The sequence below is a fragment of the Microtus pennsylvanicus genome, chromosome 19, assembly GCF_037038515.1.
Source record: "Microtus pennsylvanicus isolate mMicPen1 chromosome 19, mMicPen1.hap1, whole genome shotgun sequence".
Classification (NCBI taxonomy): Eukaryota; Metazoa; Chordata; class Mammalia; order Rodentia; family Cricetidae; genus Microtus; species Microtus pennsylvanicus.
The window spans coordinates 36469187-36494603 of NC_134597.1; the positions used below are offsets into that span (position 1 = coordinate 36469187).

The 25417-nt window shown below is 46.2% G+C and overlaps 1 protein-coding gene across 1 annotated transcript; it reads left to right on the forward strand.

Annotated features, from left to right (window-relative positions):
• Positions 1 to 613: 613 nt before the first annotated feature.
• On the forward strand, positions 614 to 23254 carry Arhgef5 (Rho guanine nucleotide exchange factor 5). Its single transcript, XM_075953529.1, has 15 exons — positions 614 to 741; positions 6977 to 10073; positions 10585 to 10642; positions 11161 to 11222; positions 11425 to 11678; positions 14076 to 14236; positions 14755 to 14907; positions 15197 to 15326; positions 15564 to 15638; positions 16022 to 16111; positions 17024 to 17181; positions 17766 to 17927; positions 19436 to 19506; positions 21800 to 21904; positions 22579 to 23254. The coding sequence occupies exons 2-15, from the start codon at positions 6989 to 6991 to the stop codon at positions 22734 to 22736; spliced, it is 4722 nt and encodes a 1573-aa protein (XP_075809644.1). The 5' UTR covers positions 614 to 741; positions 6977 to 6988; the 3' UTR covers positions 22737 to 23254.
• The last annotated feature ends 2163 nt before the right edge of the window (positions 23255 to 25417 follow it).

Sequence of the window (25417 nt, forward strand, 5' to 3'; positions counted from 1 at the left end):
TTAGGAATATGGATGCAAACAGAGGATATCTACAGAAAAGACAAAAGCGTGTTTCACAGGCACCCAATGAATGGAGGGAGGGACAATGGGAGGAAGAGAGAGGGGCAGAGAGGGAGCAAAAGAGATAGAGAGGCACAAAGACAGAGACAGAAGAATTTGGCAAGAAACACCCTTTATCTTATGCCAAACACCAAGAAAGAGAAAAGTGCATTACATCCTGAAGGTAAAGACACACATGGACAATCACAAATCTCAGATGTCCCGAAACATCAGCAGCAAGCCAAAGGCAAACTCCAGGGACCGAAAGTCAGCCTGGTCCGATGAGACTCAGATGGAGTCCTGAAGAGGACCCGCGGAGGAAGAGACGTGCAGGGGCGTCCAGGGGCACACGGGACACCGGAGAGCCCCGTGTCCGGGTCCCTGATGCGCCTCCCCGAGTGGCTGCAGCCGGGGCTCCGGCCCTGGACGGCTGCGGCCTGCGGGTGCTCTCGCTACGCCCTAGCCTTGCAGAGCCCGCACTTCCCAGCTCTGCTCGGGGCTGCCCCTCCCCCGGGAAGGTGTGTCCCTGTTTCCTCACCTGAAACTTCCTTAGGAGAAGCCGGTCCCTCCCTCCCGTCCGGCGGCAGGGGCGGGCCGCGGGTGGGGCGCCGGGGCGGCCTGGCCTGGCTGGGGACCGCGGCGGGCGCCGGGACCTGGAGGGGACTCTCGGGCCGGCCCGAGGCAGCATGTGACTCCGACCAGGTGGGTGTCCTCTTCTCTTCGCAGCCCCTGGCTCCAGGTAGCCTTGGAGCCCCGCGGTCGTAAGCCAGGGGCGGGAAAGAAGTGAGAACTAGGCCTCCCCTGGGACCAGTCCCTGCCAGGTCCCGGGGCGCAGGCTCCGGAAATGGGGGGCTGGGCCAGTGGGCCGGGCTCCGAGTGAGGGGCTGAGTACCTGGTGGGGAAGAGGAAGGAAGCAGGAAGGAATGGCCTCTGGAAAAAGTTTGCTTTCCAGCCAGGTCTGCCCCTTGGAAATGGGCACCCTGCCCCGCGATGTTCCCCGGCCAATAATCCGAACTTTTTTTTCCACCCACAAAGTCGGGGGCCTGGGGAAAGCGAACTCCTATCATGAGGAATTCTTGAGTTTCGATTTCTAGACTGTCCCTTACCTGGGAGTGTTATTGTCTCTCTTTTTTGTAACCTGGCCTGGGCCTTGCTTCGTTATCTTCGCGGCATTTCCATGCGTACTCACTTGTGACTGTGTACACACCTCTCTCCGAGGCTCTGAGATCTGTAACAAAGATCCTTGTTCTGTGTCGCCTCTCCCCTATTTACCTGTCTATAGGGAGCTTCTTGTTGGCCTCAGTACAACAAAGTTCTCTGAAGTGTGTAAGAGAGCTGTGTAGTGCAGCCAACCAGATTGTGGGTGCAGGAGCCCATTTTCAGAGTCCTTAATTCTGAGCATCTTTATAAACGCCTTTTAGCAGAACTGGCCTCGGAGAATTCTTCGTGGGGCCTCAGTTTTCAAGTCTCAGTCCTCCCCCGCCCCTCCTGGATCTTGGGTTCCCAGGACCGCCTTGTCCTCCTGTCGGCCTAGCAGTGAACTCTGGCCAGCTCTGGGTCAGACTGAGGGGGAAGGGCACGCCAAACAGCGGAGGGCAAGAGGGTGGTTTTCCTTTCAGCTTCCTTCCTCCCTTGCTCCCCCACTGTGCTCCCTGCTTTACTTCAAAAGCTCCAAGTCCCAGAGAAACAACCCCCAGTGTGGCCTCTTCCAGACTTCCTGCTTTATCTACACCTGGGGTATGGAAGCTCCAGGCTCTATCAAAACAGTCATCATTTGTTAACCAGTCCTCAGGCCTTGGACTGAAACGGTGAACATTGAGAGGACATGGGCGAGGATGGAAAGAGGGGAAGAGCTGGGCAGGGGACCGAGGTGTAAATTCTAAGACTGTGGTAAAAGAGGAAAAAGTCGGAAGGATTGTAAAGGGATCCATCTTTTCAAAAGAATACAGAAATTCCAGATATGGCAAAAGGTTTTTGATAAATCAGGGCTCCCTAGAGGGTATGGCTGCCCATAATGTGATTTGTCTGAGGTTGTCTGTGGTCACGTTATGCACTTGTCTGTTTGGGGAGATAGACAAGAAGACGTCATTGGTGGTGTCTGGAATAGTCACTAACTGTGTTGTGGGCAGAAATGGGATCTCTCGTGGGATCGTATGTTGAACCGAATGGTGTAGAAACAAACAGGGGATGGACGGGTCTCCACGCTTGCAGTGTGTGCAGAGTCAGCTGGCCACTCAGAGTGCCTGTAAAGCACACAGACACAATGTCAATAAACAAGTCATACCTTACCTGAGTGGGTGGCTCCACGGCCACAGGTGGGCCTGAGGACTTAAGCATCCCCACATAGAATGTTATTATTAAGACCATCTGCCCTCTGAGGCCATCGATGGTGCGTAAGACATTACAGACTGGATAAAAAAATGTGTATTCCATTCTTCACTGGGTCAGTCAGACAGGTCTTAGCAATGGTGTTGTACTACCCTTATGTTGGTGTCTTTGGAATATTGGGGGCCGTAATGCCAAACACTGAACCATGTTACCCATCTGTGTAGTGATTGTATGAGCAAAAATAAGAGGTGATCTTTTGGATTGAAGGTGGGAGATTTGTTTTCCTACTGTAAGCAGAAGTGTAGCTGCCATTGTAAATGCAGGTGCAATTATCTCTGAAATCATTTTATACCTGGTGATTAGATGTGGGCAAGAGCTGAGGTGTTGGGGAGCGGTGTCTGGGGGAGACAGTGGAGGTCTGCTGGGTTCTATACTGTTAATAGGGTGACTCAGAGTTCTGCCTCCTAAAAAGTCCACACCATGAAGCCAGGTTCCTGGGATGCTGTGCCCTGTCTCTGCCTGTGTGCAGATAAATGGTGATTAGTCACCCCAGATGAGAAGGATATGTGGATGTTTCAACTCTTAACGGAACGGGTAGCTCAAAAAAAAAATTCCATTCTAATTCTAATGTCTTTATATGAGTAAGACCATGTTTTGCAGATTTCCTTTAGCTTTCTCCACATTCTAGCCGGGTCATGCTTGTTTGTGTAGGGTTATTAAGGTAGAATTAACTATAGGAACTGAGGGTATGTGCTACCTTTGGGATGAATGGTGTATAAATAGGTGAGTCCCATATTTCTTTTCTTCTCTTTTTCTTTCTTTTCTTTGCCGGGAGGGGGATTTTCAAGGCAGGGCTTCCCTTTGTAGCCCTGGCTGTCCCAGTACTTGCTCTGTAGACCAGGCTGGCCTCCAACTCACAGAGATCTACCTGCCTCTGCCTCCAGGGTACTAGAATTAAAGGTGCACACCACCAGCGCCTGGCAACTACCATGTTTCTGCAAAGATAAAGACATAGCTGTGAGATTTCAGAGACAGACATTCATTGAGTCTTAGGATCAGAACTGAAAATATCCACATAGAACATAGTATATGTGGATGAAGTGTGGCTATGGCAGGAACTCATTTATAAATCCAGGCAGTCTTTTTTTATGATATGATGATGTTGGGAGATAGGGACCGGATGATACAGATGCTGGTGAGGAGAGATACAGGTTTGTGGCATAGTTTTCTGAGGCAGGTATGAGCAAGTTCCAGAAGGTGTCAGGGAACAAATGTGTTATTTAACATGTGGCTAAGAGAATAAGATCACATTATATATTATTTGTATATTTTATGCGTAAGGACTAGTTAGAGCAGCTCACACACTGCCAGTTAGCTGGAAAAGGACATAGAAATCCTTCAACCAAGGCCCATTTATGTTAATCATATCAACTTGCCCTATATAGATAATATCTGCACCTGTGAGGTGACCAGGAACTTGTCACATACTACATCTGCAAGTGCCTAGGGACCTGCCTGTTTGGTTATGTCAGATTCTATTGCATAGAAACTGCAAGGGTAGGTCAATCACTGTGTGTGCATGTGTGTAGGTGTGTGTATGTGTGCATGTATGTGTGTGGGGGGGGTGTATACGTGTACATAGTCATTCTGCATGACAACAGAAGGCAGTTTCACGGGTAGGTTTCCACGTTAAACCTGGAGTCGACCAGAAAGGTACACAGCTGGATACTGAGGGGCCCAGGAACTCATAGGGTCCTCTCTTGTGTTGTGGCTGAATGACTGGGTGCTTACAATAGACGCACATTAGGAGTCTTCATTTCAGGTTCATTTGTATCATTTGCTTAGGAAATGGAATCCTTGAGCCTGAGTTTTACTATCTATACACTGAGCAGAGTCTTTGTGTTTCTAGAAATGCCTCTGCAGCTTCCTGCCTTCTCTTTCTTTCCTACACAGTCTCTCAGAGCACTACTGCCTGAGAGTCAGTTTCTATGACTTTTAAAGGTAACAGCGAGCTTTTTTTGTGTTGTGTTGGTTAATTTCATTAGAACTGCGAAGGAAGCAATTTTTCTCATCTCTTATATATAAGGAAAAGGAAATTTAAATATATAAAATGATTTCTACAGTTGACTTAAAAATTAGTAAAGCATCAAAAAGGCAAAAATGAAGCATACTTTTACTGTACTTCTTTCCCTGGGACCATAAAGCTTTAGGTAGAGGGGCCTGCACAGTTAACATGGTAGAGGATGTGCCCTCATGGAGATCCTGATGCAGCTCAAAATGCTAGACAAGTTCCAAGTGTTTGAGGAGCAGCAGAGAGTGTTCTGGGACCAAATTCCAGCAGAGGAGTGTAACATATGAAGACTGTTGCTGAGAGAAAAGGGGTTGAGAGCTGAGGGTAGAGGCAGGGGCTGAAAAAAAGGAAGGCAGAGGCTAGATTGTACAGGGTGTATGGTCTTTGCTGAATTTTTGGGATTACTCTCAAGGCTAGTTAGACGATACCAAAGAATTTAAACCACAAGCGGTATTTTGTATGGAAAATGAACTGTGTGTATGGAGTCTGGGGCTAGGCTGTGCTCCAGGTACAAAGATGTGTGAGCATGATATGAAAGCTCTTGACCAGGAGGGAAACACGAGATTTATTGTGTATGTTTAAAATATTTATTGAGCACTTACTATGGGCCTGCTGTTGTGCTGGATGTAGGCAATTGAACAAAGCTTGTCTCATATGGCTTGTTGTTGAAACTGAGGTTAAATCAGATCACTTAATTATACAATTGAAATGGTGTAAGTTTCAGTGAAAGGGAGAAGGCAAGTGAATTATAATTTTTAATTCCATGAAATAGAAATGTCGTTTAACCCATCTGAGGAATTAGAAAAATTAGAACCCGAAGCCTAAGTCATGACAGCATGCTGGCAAAAATACCAAGAAGGAAAGTTCTTGTGACGTGAGTCACAACCACCACCAAAAGTGGGGGATACTGGCAGAATGGCATCTATGGAAACTGGGTGGACCTGGAGGGATGTGAGGCTATGAACAGCACACAGGCAGAACTCATTTGAGATAGAAGTTGAAGGGTGCTTAGACACTGTTAGAATGGCATGCAGGCCTGGAGGAGACAGGCAGGATGGGAAGTGGTCATGCAGGCTACTTTTGAATTGCAATAAATTGAGGTGGCACCTCTCCATTGTCTTCTGAACTTTTTGCAAAATAGACTATGAGGTTTTCTTTTGGAATGTGAAGACAGGGTAGAAGGTCACCATGTTGGACATAGTGAGGGTAGGTAACCTGGTGTTAGGGAGAAGGACAGTATCATAATGAAGGTAGCACAGCTTTTTGAGTTGAATAGAGTAAGGGGAGTTATCTTGCCCTTTTCTAGCAGCTGTCTCTATAATTGAAAATAAAATTGGTCATTAGTTATAGAGTGCTGCTAGACACTATAAAAATGGGAAGATGAGTAAAATCCAGACGTTGTGGAAAGGACTCATGTGTTGCACGTTGGCTACAGTAGCTTGACCTACTTTGATCCTTTGGTGGCAGTTCGGGAGCAAGGTTGCTCTCCTGACACTGCTTCTCTGGGCTGTTAGATGCAGGGTGTGTCACCCATCATGGCTGGTAGTTATTCCAGGCTGAGTCACACTGAGAGTCCAGAGAGTTGACAGGGAGGACTAGACAATGGCATGATTGAATTTAGAGGGCAATGACCACTGGCAGTTCCTGGAACTCTTTGACAATGGTCTTTAATGCTAATTGAATTGTTTGTAATCAGTTTTTTTCCCACAAGACTACGAGATCCACCAGGAGCTTTGTCTTGGTCACTGCTGATTGCCCTACACTTAAAAGGGTCACTAGGTAAATGTGTTTGTGTGTGTGTGTGTGTGTGTGTGTTGTGGAGGTCTGAAGTTGATGCCACATACCTTCCTTGAAGGCTCTTCTCCATCTTATCTTCTGAGAGAAGCTCTCACAGAACTGGTACTCATTGATTGAGTGGACTGGCTGACCAAGAAGCTCCGGAGATCCACTATCCCTGACCACCCCACCCCTCCACATGTTAGGGTGATAGTCACACATTACTGCTCTCGGCATTTTCATGTGTATGCTAGGGTCCTTATGTTCATATGCCAGCTGAGCTATCTTCCCATTCCCTGTAGGTAAATATTTATTACACTTACTGACTGAACCATCTCCCCAGTCCTTCTAAGTTCCTTGAGAACTACAGAGATGGTTAACAGTTAAGAACACTTACTACTCTTTCCGAGGACCAGAGTTCAGTTCTTAGCACACGTATTAATGGCTCAGAATCACCTATAACTCCAGTTCCAGGGGATCTAGTGCCTTCTTTTGGGCTCTGTGGGCACTGCATGTGCATATAGCTAATGTTTAAATAAAAATAGTTTAAAAATTTTCTTAAGAGAAAAAAGAAATTATAGCTTAATTTAAAAATAAATAAAATTAAACGACATATAAAGGCTAGTGCTTATTTCATTGAATACCTGTCTTGAGGAATGATCCTGAGTCAAACCAAAGCCGTTTCCCATTCATCTTCTTCATGATCTCTCCCTTTGGACACAGACGAGGCACTGGAAACTTTTGTTTGGTATTCTTCTTTAGGATCTGGCCCTGATGGAGGCTGAGGAGCCTGAGCATGGAGCATCTGTACCCAGCCCTGCCATAGAAGACTTTAAAACTGTCCCTGAAGCTATCATGAGGAGCAGTCAGATCCCTTCCCTGGAGTCTGAAGCTCAAGAAGGCCAAGACCCATCCTACAAGTGGGCGGATGGCCACAGACTCTTGATGAACCAGCCAAAAGATTTAAGGGACATGAGCGACCACACACCTGATAGTGTGGGATTTTTCTTAAAGGAAGTTTCTTTAGACGTGGAGAGCAACCAGGAAATCCTTGTGGCTGAGGCCTGTGACACTCCAGACCTGCAGGAAGCAGTATCCCAGAGCCTTAAAGACCGACTGTCGAGAACAATAGCTGTCCCTGAGCTCTTGGCCTGTGGTGTTCAGGAAGAATGGCTAGACAAATCCAGTCAGCTAGAGAGCAGTGTGGAGGCAGAGCTGCAGCCTGAACTCATGTCTTTGACATTATCGATTAGCCCAGCAAAAGAAGAGGAAGAAACTCCTCCAGACACCTCTAACATTAGAGGATCTTGGCCTTTCCGCAGAAGGCACCCTGGGGAAACTGACCAGTCTGAGGGGGACGGAAGTGAACTGCTGAGCCAGGGGAAACAGATGCAGCTGGAGGACACACAAGAAAAGCAAGGGCAAGAAGGCCTCCTCCAACCTCTGGAGGCCCAGGGACTGGAGGAACAGGAAGGACAAAAAGTAGAAATTCAGGAGGCAGGAACTCTGAGGGAAGACGTTTGTTCTGATCGTCTTCTGGGGGAGCAAGAAGAGGAGGGAGAGGAGGTTAATGGCAATGAGGATGAACAGAAACAGGATAAGGACCAAAACCATATAATGCTTGGAGCACAAAGGGAAAGTGAGGGGTTCAGTGAGGAATTGGGGGTTCTGGATTACAGCGAGTATGGTCAAGAGGACTGGGACAGGAAGGTTCAGGGTCAGCGGGATTCAGAGGAGGAGGAACAGGACAGGGAATTAAGAGAGGTGGAAGAGAGGAGGGCGAAGGTGCAGTTTGTAGAGGAGCAAATGTTAGCAGTGCAGGCAGAGCATGGTGAGGCAGGAACAGTGATGCCAGTGGAGCAGCAGGAGGAGGCCCTAGATTCAGGTGAGGGGGAGCAAGAAAATGGGGGAAGGGGTGGGCAGGCAGCGGAGGAAGGGAGGAGAATGGAAGATGACAAGTGTTGTCCCCTAGTGGATCCTGTAGCCCCTGAAGGTCTCTCCCCAGGTTCATTGTTTCCAGGCGTCTCTTGCGTTGATAGTCCTGGGGTTCAGAGGCATCCTGTTTCTAAGGAACTGATACCCCAAGCTCTGACTCCTGCACTGGAGACAATAGAATGGTCTCACCAACCCATTTCTCCATCTGCTTCTTTTGCTACTGAAGAACCCCTTGAAGATAGGACTCACAACAGCCAGCAAGAAGGAGTCAGGCTAAGGAAGGGGGGAGTATCCATCCAGGGGACTGAGGTTGTCTCCGCCGGTGTATCTGTGACTCCTAGGACACCGGATTCAGCCCCTTTCAGTTCCACCGCAGTCTTCCCCCTCGCTGCCTCCTTGTCACCTGTTAACGCTCAGGTTGTCATTCCTGGGAAGGACACCCTACCAGCCTGTCTCTCAACTGACACTTCACCTCATTGTGGGGCATTTGAGACTCCTCCGTTACCTGTAAAAACTACTAAGGACCCAGGTGCCACCCCTGACAAGGCCAACCACCATAGCCCTCTCTGCAGCTACACTGGAGCCACCCAGCATCTAAGAAGTAACTCGTTCCCAGGCTTTCACAGGACAGAACAGACTCCAGACTTTGTGGGAATGTCTTCTTCTTTTTCTCATTCGGAACTGCCGCAGAGGCCCCCCAAACCTGCCATCTATGGCTCTCTGATCCCAAGGAGAGACAGAAGAAGCAGGGACGGTATCGTCTTTTCCGATTCCTCTACTGCTTTTTTTCCTGTGAGACAGGACTCCAGAGAATTTGCTTCAAATCCAGAGGGACCCAGCGATCTTTATGGCAGTCAGCCGTGGAGCTCCCCACAGAGCTCAGCCCTTGCCACAGGCTGTCCTGTGCCTGCTTCTTCACCATCCACTGTCTCCCTGGATATGAGAATACATGAAACTTTGCCCCCTCCTCCCCCAGAAAAGAGACATAGCTACAGTTCCATCATGGAGAGAGACCGCCACCTTCATGCCGTAACCCCCGCCCTGAAGCGACATAGTCATCCTCCTCCCTTGGCCCTAAGTTCGGGGCTACATGGATCTCCTAGAGGCCCATTTCCCCTAGTTCCTGACTCTGTTGTGGCAAGGCAGCATCGCCCTCTGCCATCCACCCCAGAAGACCCCCACCAAGCTCAGACCTCCATCCCCCCGAGGCTGAGATACAACAAACCACTACCCCCAACACCCGATGCTCCTGATCTCTGCCATTCTTCAGAATCTCCCTCTAGTGTACCAAAGAAGTACAGGCCTCTACCCCCAGTTCCTCTCTCTGAGCCACCCCCCTTACCCCCCAAGGCCAGGGAAAGAAGCAGGAGTATCCAGGGGGCAGTTAGACATCCAGGGGGTCAAGCCAAACCAAGGCCCACTGGCCAAGACTGGACAGCCTCTACTCTCCCTGTTGGACGGACCTCCTGGCCCCCAGCCACAGGCAGAGCAACAGACTCTTTGGCTGCTACCAGTAGAGGTAACAGTGAAGTGTCACCTGGCCTAGCTTTTAGCAACATGACAAACCTTCTAAGTCCCTCTTCCCCTACCACTCCCTGGATCCCAGAACTTCAGAGACCTACCAGTAAGGATGAGTTAGGGCTCACTGAAGAGTCTGAGTTTCCAGTGAGAGGATCATTTAGAAGATCAGGCCCTCAGGAGAGATACGACACACACACACGGAGGTCATCTTTGGGATCAAGAAAACAGTCAGAAAAACCCATCCACCACCAACTGGAGAAGACATCCAGCTGTCCCGACAGGCACGACCCAGCGAGGACAGAGGGTGGCAGTGAACTGGCTGTCGGCCAGGCATCCAGCAAGCACAAGAGCTGGAACCGGCAAGGGCTGCGGAGACCTTCTCTTTTGCCTGAGAGTGCTTCAGGTAAGTGGTGTGCAGAGAGTGCAGAAAAAATCTGTTAGGCGAAGGTTTTCTTCTAGTTTGTCCATTTCCAGGGTCTCTACTGTCCTCTCTGCAGCCTCACTCAGCTGCACATTTACAATCAACTCAGAAACTCAAACTCATAGCCCCGTGATCCCATTGCGGTGTTCTTCCTCCCTTTCTACCTTTCCATCACTAGCTTGCCCAGGAGTCCACTTCTTCCTGAAGTTGCCTGGACTCCCTCCATGGCTATGTCTTCTTGCTCTCTGCCTTGATGAACATAAAGCACCCTTTCTTGGTACATTCTTCATCTTGCCTGAAGGCTGAGGGGCATAGCTGATATCAGTCTTCCATCCCAACCAGAGGGCCAGGGACACAGGGTTCGGGACTCTGGAATACCTCTTTCTGGCTTTAGTGTTGTCTTCTCTTCCAGGTTCTGCTAGAACTGTCTTCCCTCTGCTCATCCTTTCACTTTCTCTAAATGCCCCTGTTATGTCACCGTTTCCCTTTCCAGATTTAAGAAACTCAGGCATGGGAAGACCTCCTGGCTCTTCAGACTCTGTTGTTTTCCGGTGAGTTTCTCTGGCTCCTCACCAACTCAACTGTATGGTCTTCATTTATGACACTAGGATTTCCTTAGTAGGTCTTCATTGGATAAGGATACTGGGATGCAGAATGTCTGGTGCCTCTATCTTCAGAAAGTAAGGAGAGGAAGAGAAAGGCACCAGGCCTGCCAGGAAGGGAGGTGTTTGGACCTAACCAGCTCTGCCCACTGTGTCTGAGTCAGCTGTTCTCCTCAGGCACATGACTATAAACAGTCTCCTTCCACATAATATCTGGGGTTATCATTTGACATGCCCCACAGGATTTATAAGTTTTCCCCAAGATCGCAGGATCTTTTCTGGACTTTGAGATAAGGGAGAGGAGTTGAATAGAAAAATCCATGATGGGGACAGGTTGAAGCCACTGTTCCTTCGGTCCTGATATCCCAGCATATATGTGGATGGTTAGGGATTTCTTCATCTAAAGTCACTTAAGGGGTCTTCTGTCTCATGGTCAACAAGCACCCCAAACCATGCCTACTCCACAGGGAGAAGAAACCAAAGGAGGGGATGGGCTTTTCAAGACGTTGCTCCAAGCTCATCAACTCCTGTGAGTATCTTAAAACAGGTCTCTAGGCTCAGATGTGCTCTCTGCCTAAAGTGGGTGAGGGGTCATGACGGTCAGCAATCGAGTGGTGGGGTCCAGAAGAAAGGGTTGCCCGGGGTCAGCCGTAGATGGGAATTTCTGGCTGCGGGCTTCCACTCACTTCATTTTCTCAGGATTTTCTCCTCCCGTGAATCCTCACCCACAGCCCAGCTGCTCTATCAGGAGTACAGTGATGTTGTTCTGAACAAGGAGATCCAGAGCCAGCAGCGGCTGGATAGCCTGGCCGAGGGACCTGGAATCTCTTCCCCTCGGCATCGCCGAAAGGCAATGGTGCCTTCGGACTCCTACCTCCAGCGCCTCTCCATGGCCTCCAGTGGCTCCCTCTGGCAGGAGATCCCTGTGGTGCGCAACAGTACCGTACTACTGTCCATGACGCATGAAGATCAAAAACTGCAAGAGGTACCACCCAGGGCAGGGCAGAGAAGGGGGAACAAAGTCATATTTGCTAATGTTTTATCTCCTCACCTCTGCCACCAATAGCAGGCCGTCCCTGCCCCATGCTCCCCTGTATATACAGTGACTGCTCACTGCCATGCTGAAGAATGTGAACTGCTCTCAGAATCTGGGCACTTTCCCCACTTCCCATATTCATCATGTGCCATCGGGTCCTACCTGTAGTGGCTAGGGTCATACAGAGTGACCATACCTCTACATCCGTTGGCAGAGACGTGAACGTAACCTCTTCACCACTGCTTCATGATGAGCTAATCTCTCCGCTTCCACAAGGGTTTCAGACAAGCCACACAGTCTTCCTGCTGGCTCCTTTGAAGAGGACGGCCAGAAGTTGTCCTTTGGTTCTTAGATCTCACTAAGGCTTTAATATGTCCCTGCTTGTCATCACTCCCAATAGCAAGACGGTAGGAGACAACACTTATCTGGTTCTAAGCTGCGACCACTACTAAGTTCTCCATACGCAGTTTCTGCTTTCAGATCTGTCTGAAATCGGAGGTAGAACCTTTCTTCCCAGGGAGAGGGGAGTAGGGCACCGTGGGATAGAGGACTATCTGAGTAGTTGGGTTCTACAACAGTTGATCCAGACATGCAGCCTTCACTCATACAGGTTGCTTGAATTTGGCCAAATCACTTGCTCTCTCTAAGTATTGTTTCCCATTTGTAAAAAAAGACACAAAGAGTTACCAGCAGGAAAAAAAAGAGGTAAATGGTTACTACAGAATAATTAGTCAGAAAATATGGCTATTTGAATTTTGACAATGCAGACCTGCTTCATGTACAAGAGTGATAACCGCAGACAAGCCGGATCATTTCACTGCAAGTTTTAAAATGCATATATTGAGAAAAATCGCTAACCTGTCCTGTATTTATTTCTTCCCGTCAAATAATGGGAAGATGAAATGAATGCTCACTCCCTCTCCCTGAGTCTTCAGTAAGCTAGGAAGTCCCGAGGGTTTAGACCCCAGCCTTCACTCATTCTTCTTCTTGACTTTGTGACCCGAGAGACCTCTGCATCAGTACCATATACATACATGTTCATTTCATGAAATAGCATCTTGGGGGCCTGCAGAGTTCCTTCACGGATTCTATTCCTTTTAACAATCATGTATGTGTGGGGGGGGGGGTCACTATATCTATATAAAAGGACAAAACAAAAACACAATTCTAAGTTTCAGAAGCTTAAATGAGCCACCTTAGGGCATATGATCTTTGACTGCTATGTAGAGGATAAATGTGCAATGTCATTGTTTGGGGATATATAGAAAGGTCCTGTGTGGTTGGCTATCTGACACCAGCAAGGGATGCCTGTCTTTCTCTTCTCTCCAAGTGTTCTTACTGAATCCCCACTTGGAGAGCCCACTGGTCATGCCTGTGTCGTTGCGCCCCCTGCTGGAACCTCCACACACTTCCAGCAAATAAGCAAAGTCTTCCAATTCTGCCTGCTTGGTGTTTAGATCAGTCTACTTCTCCCAGGTCTATGACGGGCAGACTTCATCTCCCATCTAGGCGTGCTACCATTTCCCACCATTGTTCCTACCTCTTCTAGACTTTTCCACACTTTGCTAAAAGACACTGTCATTCAAAAGAATACTAAACTACCCAGCTAATTCCTGTACTTAGAGAATTTTCCCTTTTACAACTCTTTGTTTGTTTTTGTTTTTCGAGACAGGATTTAGAGAAACCATGAAATAGTCAGGGCTGTCCTGGAATTCACTTTGTAGACCAGACTGGCCTCGAACTCATAGAGATCTGCCTGTCTCTGCCTCCCAAGTGCTGGGATTAAAGGCATGTGCCACCACTGCCTGACCCTTTCACGTCTCTTTAAGCTTATATTGTGCTGTACTGTTTACATAACCCACCAGCCCTCATGCCTCATTCCTACTTGTCCCTCTGGCTTTATTTTCCTTTTTCCTTTTCTTTTCTTTTCTTTTGTTTGTTTAGTAAATGTTCCAGAAATACTCAACTTTTTCGTTTCTTTCTTAAAAACTTCATTATGTTTTTTTAAAAGTATTAACTACCTTGTTATGAGGTCTAGCAGAGTATATTTTATTGGTAAAATGATTGTTGTGATGTAGTAAATTAACATGACTGTGATATCACAGAGTTATCTGTGTATGTGTATGAATATATCTTTAAGTTTCTGGAAAAGGTAGCAACTCACACATATTGTTCAGCCCCTAGATTGAATCTCTTCACATCCCTGCTAGGCTAAGTTATGTTTCGTGACTCTGAGTGATGATGTACCTAATTCAGTGCTTGACCCTAAAACATTGTTCAACAACTGGTATCTACTAGAGAGTTCATAAAAGTATTCATTAATCTTCCTCTTATGCAACCCTCTAGGCCAAATTTGAGCTGATTGTGTCAGAGGCATCTTACCTTCGCAGTCTAAACATAGCTGTGGATCATTTCCAACACTCAGCCCAACTCCGGGCCTCCCTGTCCACCCAGGATCACCAGTGGCTCTTCTCTCGTCTACAGGATGTGCGAGATGTCAGCACCACGTGAGACTTCTTCCAAACTCCGTTCTCTCAACCTTGCTCTTCTTAGCCATTGAATTGTCAGCTTCTTTTCTTCCTCATAGAAACCTTCTCTTTGTCAGAGTCTGGATAAGAGTGGTCCTGGGCTCGCTTCAAGGAAGGTAGATAGGAAGAACTAAGAAGAGGGGAGAGTGTGAGGGTTCACAAGTCTTTTAATAGAGAATGAGAAGTGCTTTCTGCATTGATGTTTTGCATACATTCTGTGCGTGCACTGTAGTGGACACAAGATATAAAAATCACTGAAAGATTGGCAAACCAGAAAGAAGAAAAATAGAATATTAGAATTCTATTTTAATTAAATCAGGATTAAGCTAATAACAACCTTGGGGAGGAGGTACTGCATAGCAAGGACAGAGAAGTAAGGAGAGTCAGTGGAAGTTAGTGACTGATGGAAACAGAAGTTTCACTCTCAGAATATACAGGGCTAAAGCATGCTGAGCTGGGGCCCCGGGACCTCATGAGACTGTTTAAATACTGTGCAGGTTCCTTTCCGACCTAGAAGAAAACTTCGAGAACAACATCTTCTCCTTCCAAGTGTGTGATGTTGTCTTGAATCATGCCCCTGACTTCCGCCGAGTCTACCTGCCTTATGTCACCAACCAGACTTATCAGGAGCGCACCTTCCAAAGCCTAATGTGAGAATGACCCCTATCTTTCCTTTAAGGGACTTTGTCATGACCTTGACTCCATCCCCAGCCCAGAGTGCTCCCGAGAGTGCTTGTTCTTTTGCCCACTATGTCAGCTGATGTCACAGAGCATTCAACATAACAGGTTTTCTCTGCAGTCCTATCTGAACCCTGTGCATGGGCTCTCACCATCCCTTCCCAGTCCCAGGTCCTGCAGGGAACTTTCATTCCCAGTGCCTTCACTGAGCCCCCATTACTCTCCATCTTCTCCGCCCCTGAGTCTTCCTGCTCCATCTAGGAATAGCAACAGCAGTTTTCGAGAGGTCTTGGAGAAGCTTGAGAGCGACCCCATCTGCCAGCGCCTGTCCCTCAAGTCATTTCTAATACTGCCTTTCCAGCGGATCACCCGTCTTAAGCTGCTGCTTCAGGTATGGCAGATACTTCTCTGGTCCAATATCCTTGACTCAAAGACATGATCTTGGAAAGTTTGGAGGCAAAAGATCATCCATTCTTTATGAAGTGTCCACCTGCCGACATCTTTCTCTCGCGGAAACCTTTGCTTTAGGAACTGTGTCCCTGGCTTCTGCATCAAATATTCCCCAGTTATCTCTTCCTGTTTAGCCATCCTTCCTCACATCTGGCTCTGTCCACTGTTTGTTCTACAGAACATTCTGAAGAGAACCCAGCCTGGCTCCTCAGAAGAGGCAGAGGCCACAAAGGCACACCATGCCTTGGAGAAGGTAGGCGCTCATCACATCCAATAACCAATAAAACTCATGTAGGGATAAGTCTTCCCCTTCTCCTGGTACTCATGACTGAAGAAAGTATCAGACATGGGACCAGATTAAGAGGAGAGCCAACCTCCTTGCATGCACTGTATTGATTTCTTCACATTCCGTATCTAGCAATGATGTTCCCAATACCACAGTCCCTTATCCCAGTGTGCACCCTCATATCAGGTAGAGAATTTCAGCAACCTAAAACATGACTTTGATGCTATTTCCTCCAGCTTGTTAGAAAAGACCGAAGTTTGCAGGCATCTTTCCAGATGGCCTTCATGGGCCTTAAAGCTCAAGACCCTAACACAATGATCTTCCCTTTCCTTCCCCTGATCTCTTCTCAGCTGATCCGGGACTGCAACAGCAATGTGCAGAGGATGCGGCGGACAGAGGAGCTTATCTACCTGAGCCAGAAGATTGAGTTTGAGTGCAAAGTGAGCTGTCCCTGGCACACCTCCCTGCCTATGAGTCTCTCTAGCCTGTCCTCCGTCTTCTTGTTTCCATCATCTCTAGCCTCCAGCTGCCCTTCTCTTCATTTCTGGAATATGCAAATGATCATTTTAGTTTACAAGCCTTGTTAATAGGTGGAGGCATAGAACTACCTTTGGAGGATATAAATCAATGGATATATCTGAATGTACATAAGGAAACTGCCAAGATTATGAGAAAAGGGGGAGTGGCGGTAGTTCCTGGAGGAGGAGGAACAGTCAGTAAATGGACAGAAGGAATTTCCCAGAATAAGGCTATATAAGAATTTAGGGCTGAATAATGCTTGACTCACTTATTTTATCAGATCACTTTTAACCTAAATCAAAGCAATATGTCAAAAGCCTCAGACCTCTTTTCCAAACAAATATAAAATGGATTTCCAGCATTGAAATTCCAGTGCATCACAGATACCATCTTTTCGCTAGAAGGGTAGTCCTTCTCTACATTCTACCAGGACTCTTTACCCAGGCCCCAGTTCCCAGCAGACCCACCTAGATTTCCTTACCCTCAGCTCCGTGCTCGATTCTGCCTGCGTATCTTGGCTCATGCCATCATCAAGGAAAGAGCAGATAACATAACTGCCCCTGATCCTTTGACTTTAATGATGCGGTGTTGTGCCCTGCCTGTTCATTAACATCTTCTCCTTGGGCACACAGACATCTGCTCCCACATCATCCCCATTCGATCAAAATCACGGGATTCACACACCAGTGCAGTGTAGTTAGAAGGCCCCGAGGGACACGGAATCTGGATGGGTTGGTTAAGAGCAAGAGGGAAGATCTGGAATTGGTGTTTGGTAGGTAGGCAGGACTGAGAGGAAGCTCATGACCTGCCTTTTCTCTCCTCCCCACCTATAGATTTTTCCGCTGATTTCCCAATCTCGATGGCTGGTGAAGAGTGGGGAGCTGACGGCCCTTGAGTTCAGTACCTCCCCAGGGCTGAGGAGGAAACTGACCACTCGTCCAGTCCACCTGCATCTCTTCAACGACTGTCTGCTGCTGTCCCGCCCCCGAGAGTCAGTGGCTGGGATGGGAGGCCAGGGCATACGAAAGAATGGGATAGGGCTAGAGGGGCACTGCTACTAATGGATCCCTCCTCAGTTAGACAACCACAGTCTGCATCATGAGTCATAGCTTAGAGAACAGAAGTGTGTGTGTGTGTGGGGGGGGGGTTAATGATACCAAATTACATCATGAAGTCACAGAAACGAACCTGGCCCATGTTATAGACATGAGTAAACCACAGCAAAGAAACACCATCTTAAATAAGTTTATCTGTTCTTTAAGTCATGCCCAGCATATTAGCCAATACAACCACTTGGCTAATTTCAGAGTTTAAACTCTGGTTCTTCAGAGCTTAGAAAGTTAACATTGGTTCTTCTCTCTTCAGCTCCTTAAAGTGGTGAATATCACTAACTGCTGTAAATGGTTGTTTGAGACACTGGGATTGTCGTATTGAGAGCAAGTTGAAGCCCTTGTGTGGATTTGATATGAATACAGTCTGTAGAAATTAAGAGCAGAGAGTTTGAGTCTAAGACTACGAGGGTCAGGGTGAAGTACAAACTATAGAATCAGACTTAAAAGACTTAACATTTTGTAGGGGCAACCGGTTCCTGGTATTTGACCATGCTCCGTTCTCCTCCATTCGAGGAGAGAAGTGTGAAATGAAGCTGCATGGGGCTAACAAGAACCTCTTCCGTGTGTTCCTGCTGCAGAACACACAGGGAGCCCAAGTCGAGTTCCTCTTCCGCACTGACACTCAGTAAGATGGGGCTGGGCACAGGAGTTGGGTTGGGTGTCCCTGGGCAGAAAAAATCCCCAGAGCATGGCCTCCGCACTTGTGGCGTGAGGATCATTCATAGAGGAACCCAAGTCCCTAGAGCTAAGCAGTGACGTGAAGGAGATTCAGCGTGCGGTGAACATGTAAAGTTGCCACTGTGTTAACATCTACTTTACAGTCTTTACTCAAAAATCACAAGGTCTGTGATACATCATAAGGGAGACGCACTGGTACGAAATGAGCAGAGAATCAGATTGTTGTATCTGTATCCCTGAGAGATCAGCTCATCTGTGTAACCCAGAGCCAAGGCTGTTGGGCACTTATGTGGATAGAAGCCATCTTGAATGCTTTCTGCTTTCCCTCAATCTTTTAGCTTTATCCTCCATTGAGGAGAAATCTATAGTGCTAAGAAATATGAGTTGCAGTCTTTCCAATGATAATAAACACATGAAACAATCATAGATACATACTGTGTTGAGAGTTTAATGATAACTGTAGAATCGCACACAGTGCAGCACACTGAAGAACACCCAGTAGCTTTCCTGGAGCTCCATGAGACACAGGAAAAGGCAATCTGTTAAATTGTTAAACACCTCTGTGGTTTAAGACTCCGCATGATGTGAATGCTTTTCAGATTGGTTCCTTGGAAGACATTTCAAGGGTGATCAATGGTCCCTGTCTCCATTCATGGAACAGAGAAAATAGTACATGAGTTTGTATTTTGGATTTCACCTGAGACAAATAGTCATATAGAGCTTTGTGTTCTTTTTTTTAGAGCTTTGGGCAACATCGTTTTGGAAAAGTGAAAGTGTCACTCTCAATAACCTAGGTACATAACAGAGGAAAAGACAAAAAAAAAAAAACCTTCAGATGATCACAAAATTAGGCTAAGGTCATACTATAGTACAATAGCAATGATGACATGGATATAGTTCCTTGGCTTACCTATTATTAAATAGTCATTTCCATCTTAGGTTTTGATTTTTCAAGACAGGGTTTCTCTGTAGCTTTGGAGCCTGTCCTGGAACTAGCTCTTGTAGACCAGGCTGGCCTCGAACTCACAGAGATCTGCCTGCCTCTGCCTCCCGAGTGCTGGAATTAAAGGCATGCGCCACCACTGCCTGACTCCATCTTAGATATTTAATTGAAGGGAGGTGAGTGAGGATCAAGAGACATGCAGAGTGGCCATGTGTAAACAGATGAGTGTTTTGCTTGGTATGATTGCCACACTGGAAAATGTTCATGTGTATGATTGACAGTTCACCTTATGACTCTTTGTGGAAGGAATACTTGAAGAGAGAAAGGAAGGATAAACAAGACATACTAACACATAGTACAGTGTCATACAGTGTTTCCAACCAGGCAGGGGAGTCATTGAATTAGACACATCCTGGTAGCCACTTGCCTTTTCCACCACTGGCCCCCAGCCTATGTCTCCCGACTGTAGACTGTAACTGATGCTATGACTTTCTTTTGTTTTCTGTTTTCAGAAGTGAAAAGCTTCGGTGGATCTCAGCGTTGGCCATGCCCAGAGAGGAGCTGGACCTGCTTGAGTGTTATGGTAAGTACGGCTGTAATAGAAAATGGCAGTGTCTCTCTGTGGTTTCCTTTGGATGAAGGGTAGAGTGGACTGAGGGGTAACTAAACAGCTTCTGTTTATTGCTTTTCCTCGGAATTTTATGGTAGATTGCTGGCGGTAGAAGCTTAAACACCTGTTATACATCTGTAAAACCTGTCGCTCACCATGGCAGTTTTTTTCCTCATGCATTCACTGCCTCAGGCAAATGTTTGTTCTTTGTAAATAGATATTCCTTTAAATTTTATCTGCTATGATTGACTTAGTTTTACCAATTGAAGATGTCACTGGGAAACAAGAGGAGATAGTGTAGCTGCAATGGCGTTGAGAAGAAAAGACCAACACAGATTTGGTCTGGCCACAGCGTGATAGCTGAGGCTGTTTACCCAGAGCACAGATGGATAGCCAGAGCCCAGGGCCTATCAAAGGAACACTGGGCCTTTGTGAGTAAAAAGAACAAATGAGAATAATGATCCTTAGAATAGGATCTAGGAGAACCCAACTGAACTCAGTACTGTTTGCTTGTGGTACAGTCCACTGGTTAGCTTCATTTATGGTAGGTCAGAGGGCAGCATTTCCTGTGGCTGCAAGAGGATGCTGAGGCTTAGAGAAAACTGCACTATTAATAATGTATCACCTCGTTTATTCTTTGCCAAATCAGCGCAGCAAAGTAAAGCATAAAGACAAACCCATCTGCGGTTGTTTAGGACAGGCATCCTCTGACCTGTGTTAGCACGAACTTAATTACGATCTGTGGAAATGCTACCTGGCTCCTAAGCAAGCCTCTAGAATTTTCTCATGAATCACTTTGGTCAATGATCATCTTGATCACTGGGTGGTGATGGTGGCATGTGCCTTTAATCCCAGCACTCAGGGAGTCAGAGGTAGATGGATTTCTGTTAAGTTCAAGTCCAGCCTGGTCTACAGAGTCAGTTCCAGGACAGCCAGGGCAACAGAGAAACTCTGTCTCCTAAAACAAAACAAAACCAAAAAATCATCATCTTGATCAATTACAGACAAGTAAGGCAAGAGGAATTCAGGGCACATAAGGGTGTCTAATAGTAGAAGGCTGCTTTTAAGAAGAGGAGTCTCTTATTGGTACAATGAAGAAAATTATGCAAGATTCTCAAACTTCAATTTTGGATCTTGTTGGAAAAACTGTCAACTAAGTTCTGAGTTCTGTACCGAAGATCCTAGTGACCATTAGACTTGAAATTTGTGATTGCAGAGATGCAATATCACAGACCAAGAGCCAAAATTAACTTGTGCCATCTTTGATCACAGTAATAGCCTTTATTACCAACCACTATATTTGGCCTGACATCCTTGTGACCATTTGATAAAACTTGTGGAATGTATTTTTAAACTTGATAAACCATCATTAACTTTAACCAGCCCTAAAGCCAAGTCTGTTAAGATGATGTATACAACCTATAGAAGAGATGTTTCCTCTCTGCTATAACTGCCTATCAAAGGACCCCACCAGTGTATTGGCAAACACATTGATTAATATTTTAGTTTTTGTTCTGGAACCATAGGAGTAACCTCTTCCACAGTGGAGTGTGTCATTCATGACAATATAAAGCTATGCTTCCAGACCATGGTCACTTTTATTTGACTCAGAGCATACTATATATTGCTCCCCTTGGAGCAAAAGATGAGCATAAAACAGTTGGATAAGGGATACATGGTTCCTCTCCAACCGTCAGTTCTAAGGACTTCAAACTCCATTAAAAACCTAAAGGTCAGCGCAGCTGGGTCTTCAGCCGAACCTCGGGCTTTTGTCACCATGAGTAATTAAATGTGGTCACGAGGTATTTTCCAGCCATATTCCCCAGAGAAGACTTTTTAAAAATTAGATTCCGTACTAATATTTCTCTTTCTTAGTTGGCTTGTTTGATCCCTAGTAGATAATGAAGATGTTTCTTCTAATCACCTCTTTTGTTTTTGTTGGGTTTTTTAAACCCTTTTTTTTTCTGACTTTTGTTTGTGGATTTTTGTTGTTGTTGTTGTTTGTTTTGTTTTTGCTTTTTAAAGACAGGTTCTCACTCTGTAGCCCTGGCTGACCTAGATTTGCTACGTAGACCAGGCTGTACTCATACTCACAGAGATCCACGTGCTTCTGCCTCCTTGAGTGCTGGGATTAAAAGTATGGGCCCAATGACTTCTTTTGTCTGTAATCCCAAACTTCTCTCTACCTCAGTCCTTCCACCCTTCCCTCACAGCTCCTCATCCATGCCCTAGTCACTGCTCCTAACCTTTCTTCACTCTTCCAAAGATTCCCCACAAGTTCAGTGCCTCCGAGCCTACAAGCCCCGAGAGAATGATGAGTTGGCTCTAGAGAAGGCTGATGTGGTGATGGTGACTCAGCAAAGCAGTGATGGTAAGGGGGAAGAGTATGAGCAGGAGGGTGGTCAGCAGGGGCAGCAGAGAGGTGCACCAGCTTTCTAAGACTGTGGCAACAAAGCGCTAATAGCCACTGGTAGCAACAGTAATTTCTTCTCTCACGGTCCTGGCGGTGAGCAATCCCAAATCAAGGTATCAGCAGCCTCCTCTGAAGCTTCTAGGAATGATCCAGCTTTACCATGTCCCAGTCTGGCAGTTCCTTAATGGCTCGGGGCTGCATAACTCAAATCTCTGCACACATATCCTTATGGTCTCTTCTGTGTGCATAGAAATACCCTTTTTGTAGGGAGACTGATTCTGATTGGTTGACAGACTCTGGTAACTGGGTTTAACTTTATTAATTATATTTGCAGCAGTTTCATTCATTCCCAAGTAAGAGCAGATTGTGAGGTACCAGGGATTAGATTATAAATCAATACTTTGATGGATAAAATTCAACTGATAGCAGTGAAGAAACTTTCAGAATGTTTGGCTATGGACGTCAAAAGACCCAGCGCATCCATCTCCACACCCTGCAAGACTGGGTTTTTCATGTTAGAGGATCCTAGTTCATTGAGCGTTAGGATGGAGGGTAATTTTCGGCCGGAAGGTTCAAGAAGTTAGCATGAGCCCTTAGCAGCTAATTCTCCTTTCCTCTTCTGTTCACTGCAGGCTGGCTGGAGGGGGTGAGGCTCTCAGATGGAGAGCAAGGCTGGTTCCCAATCCAACAAGTAGAGTTCATCTCAAATTCAGAGGTCCGTGCACAGAACCTCAAGGAAGCCCATCGAGTCAAGACTGCCAAACTGCAGCTGGTACAACAGCAAGTCTAGCTATTTGGGGAAAGAATCTTTTGAGCTCATGAATAAGCCTTCCTGGAGATGGTTGGCTCCAGAAACCTGCTGTAGAGGCCTTCTGGAAGCCCCAGGGCTAGCTCAGTCCCTTGCTCCAATACTTCTTTGCATTTTGTGCTTGGTAGGGAATATGGAGTGACTTCACACTGGATGCTGGGATTTCCTTTTCTCATAGGAAAAGGGACTGTGGGGCCTGAGCCCAGGCATTTTGTACTCCTCACTACCAGATGGTGCGTGTACATCATCCGCTGCTACACTTCAGACTCTGAGCTGGCCGGATGTGAGGTTGTGGACCTGTGTTCCCAGATGGACCTCAGCCCACTGGAGAGTGGGATGGGGGTTAGCACATCAGGTGGGAGGTGAACCTGCTGACCTCTAGGGTATCTTCTGACCTAGAGATTCTCCCCAGTGCATGCCGTGCGCCCCTGAGGTCTTTGTTTCTTGGTGGCATGTGAGGGTGGCATTCTCTCACTCTAATAAACTTGGCACTTCTCTGAGTGTTTTCATCTCAGACCACTCAGCGCTCACAGAACAAGATTCACAATAGAGACTCACTTAAAAAAAACAAAAAACAAAAAAAAAAAAAACACTCCAGCCTATTTGACATGTCATGAAAGACCAAACTGGAGCAAAGACAATACCAGCTACTGATGTTTTCAAAAAAAGCCATAGGAGCTTGAGCAGTGGCTCTGCTTGCTGTGGCTTCAGAGCTCGTAGAAGGTATCAGAAGAGTCTGGTGGGTAATGAGAGCCTGTTCAAATAATCCCCATACCCAGAGGCACAGATAGGCTAATTTGGGTGGTTTTAGCAAATGCTCTTCAGACCATTTATGACTTTCTGTTGTGAATTGATTCGATATAAAGTTGTCAGGGTAGGTGTTCCGTCTTCCTTGTGAAAGTCAGTGGAAAGAGTCCCAGAATGCAGTTATCATGCCGTCCTGAGTCAACGGGTCCAGATCCTTCAACCTAAGATGCAGCACCCAGTGATGACACTGCAAATTCCTATCCAGATGGACCGTTCCCCATCTCCTTTAACAGCTGAAGAATGTCACCGTAATTACCTTCCCTGCTTAGCATCCTCATGGGACAATACATGACATCCATTCTGCCATCATCTAAGCCGTGCCCTTATAGTCCTTCTTTAGCCATTCTATTCTGTTTATGATTAGGACTCAAGTGCAGAGTTGCATTGCAGCTTTGCCCAAAGAATGAAATAAAGTTTGTTCGTGATGATACAACAATAGTAGGATTAGCTTTTGACAGCACGTTGCCTTTTTAATCCATTCTAAAATAGAAGTAAGCTTGCTTACCTCTTTTTAAAATAGACTAACATTTTGTTTGAGTCAGCATGAGCAATAAACTAAGGATATGATGCTAAATGCATATGAAGGGGGAAACACGACTCAAATAATCCCAAATTGACTCCTTTAAGATTTTTCGTTATTAAAGGGGGAAAATTTGCAGAACAAGAACGGGGGTCCAACCTCAAGGTGTGGAGTGCAGGAAGAAGAGAGAGAACTAGATAGGATGGCAGGTTTTTATTATAAGATGTATTTTTATTAGTTTTAAATTATGTACATTTGTGTACGTGAGCATACATGTATGTGCACATAAGTATTGGTATCCACAGAATACAAAAGAGGGCATCAAATTCCCTGAAGGTGATGCTGAAGGCAGTTGTTAGTAACCAGTGTAGGTTTTTGAGTCTCTTAAAGATCATTGGCTGAAGGAGGTTCCCCACCAGGGGTAGTTGTAGGGAAGCTAAGTTGATAGGGTCACAGTCTCATAGTCTGTTCTATAAAAATGACTAAAGTGATATATCTTTGATATGTATATTAATATGTAATTTAATGGCGGATTCCTATTAATGGCTATGGTAACTGCATTCCAAACTATTTGTATATAAATCAATTAATACTGGCCAAGTTATATGCAACCTTGCAAATTCCAGGCAAGTTCTGTCGTATTTCTTTAAAGGTAAAACTAACCCTCTTCTTCATGATGGATGTGCAGTGTTGCCTAATTTTATTGCTTAAAGTCACTGAGGGCTTAAAATGTCTTTGTGAGTTCTTTTTTCTCTTTTCTTTTTCTTTCTTTTGTTTTTGTTTGTTTTTTTTGTTTGTTTGTTTGTTTTTAAAGACAAGGTTTCTCTGTTTAACAGCCCTGGCTGTCCTAAAACTGACTCTGTAGACCAGAATGACCTCGAACTCACAGAAACCAACTTGCTGGGATTAAAGGGTATGCCAGCACCACCCAACTGCTTGATTTATACATTTCGTTTGTTTGTTGTTTGCTTGCTTACATATCAATCACAGTTTCCTTTCCCTCTTTTCCAGTTCCCTCCCCTCCCCCTCCATTCTATCCACTCCTCGCCATCTTCACTGAGAAGGGATAAGGCCTCCCATGGGAGTCAACAAAGCATATAACAAGGCATTCACCATAGAGAATAGGTTCTTTTTCTTTTATTTTTTATTACTTTTTTTTAAATTACGAATCCAAATTTCCACTCCCTCCTCTCCTCCCACTCCTTCCCCTCTTTCCACTCCCCTCCCACCCCACCCCCCCTTCCAATCCCAAGAGGGGGCCATCCATGCACCCCGCCCTGTGGAAAGTCCAAGGCGACCCTGCTACATCCAGGCCAAGCAAGGTTTACATCCAAAG

What these genes read in the sequence shown, in the direction of transcription:
- Arhgef5 (XM_075953529.1), top strand. Translation starts at nt 6,989, where the DNA reads ATGGAGGCTGAGGAGCCTGAGCATGGAGCATCTGTACCCAGCCCTGCC. An exon ending in CTCTTCCGCACTGACACTCA is followed by an intron (nt 17,928 to 19,435) that starts GTAAGATGGGGC and finishes TTCTGTTTTCAG; the next exon opens with AAGTGAAAAGCTTCGGTGGA. An exon ending in GACTCAGCAAAGCAGTGATG is followed by an intron (nt 21,905 to 22,578) that starts GTAAGGGGGAAG and finishes TGTTCACTGCAG; the next exon opens with GCTGGCTGGAGGGGGTGAGG.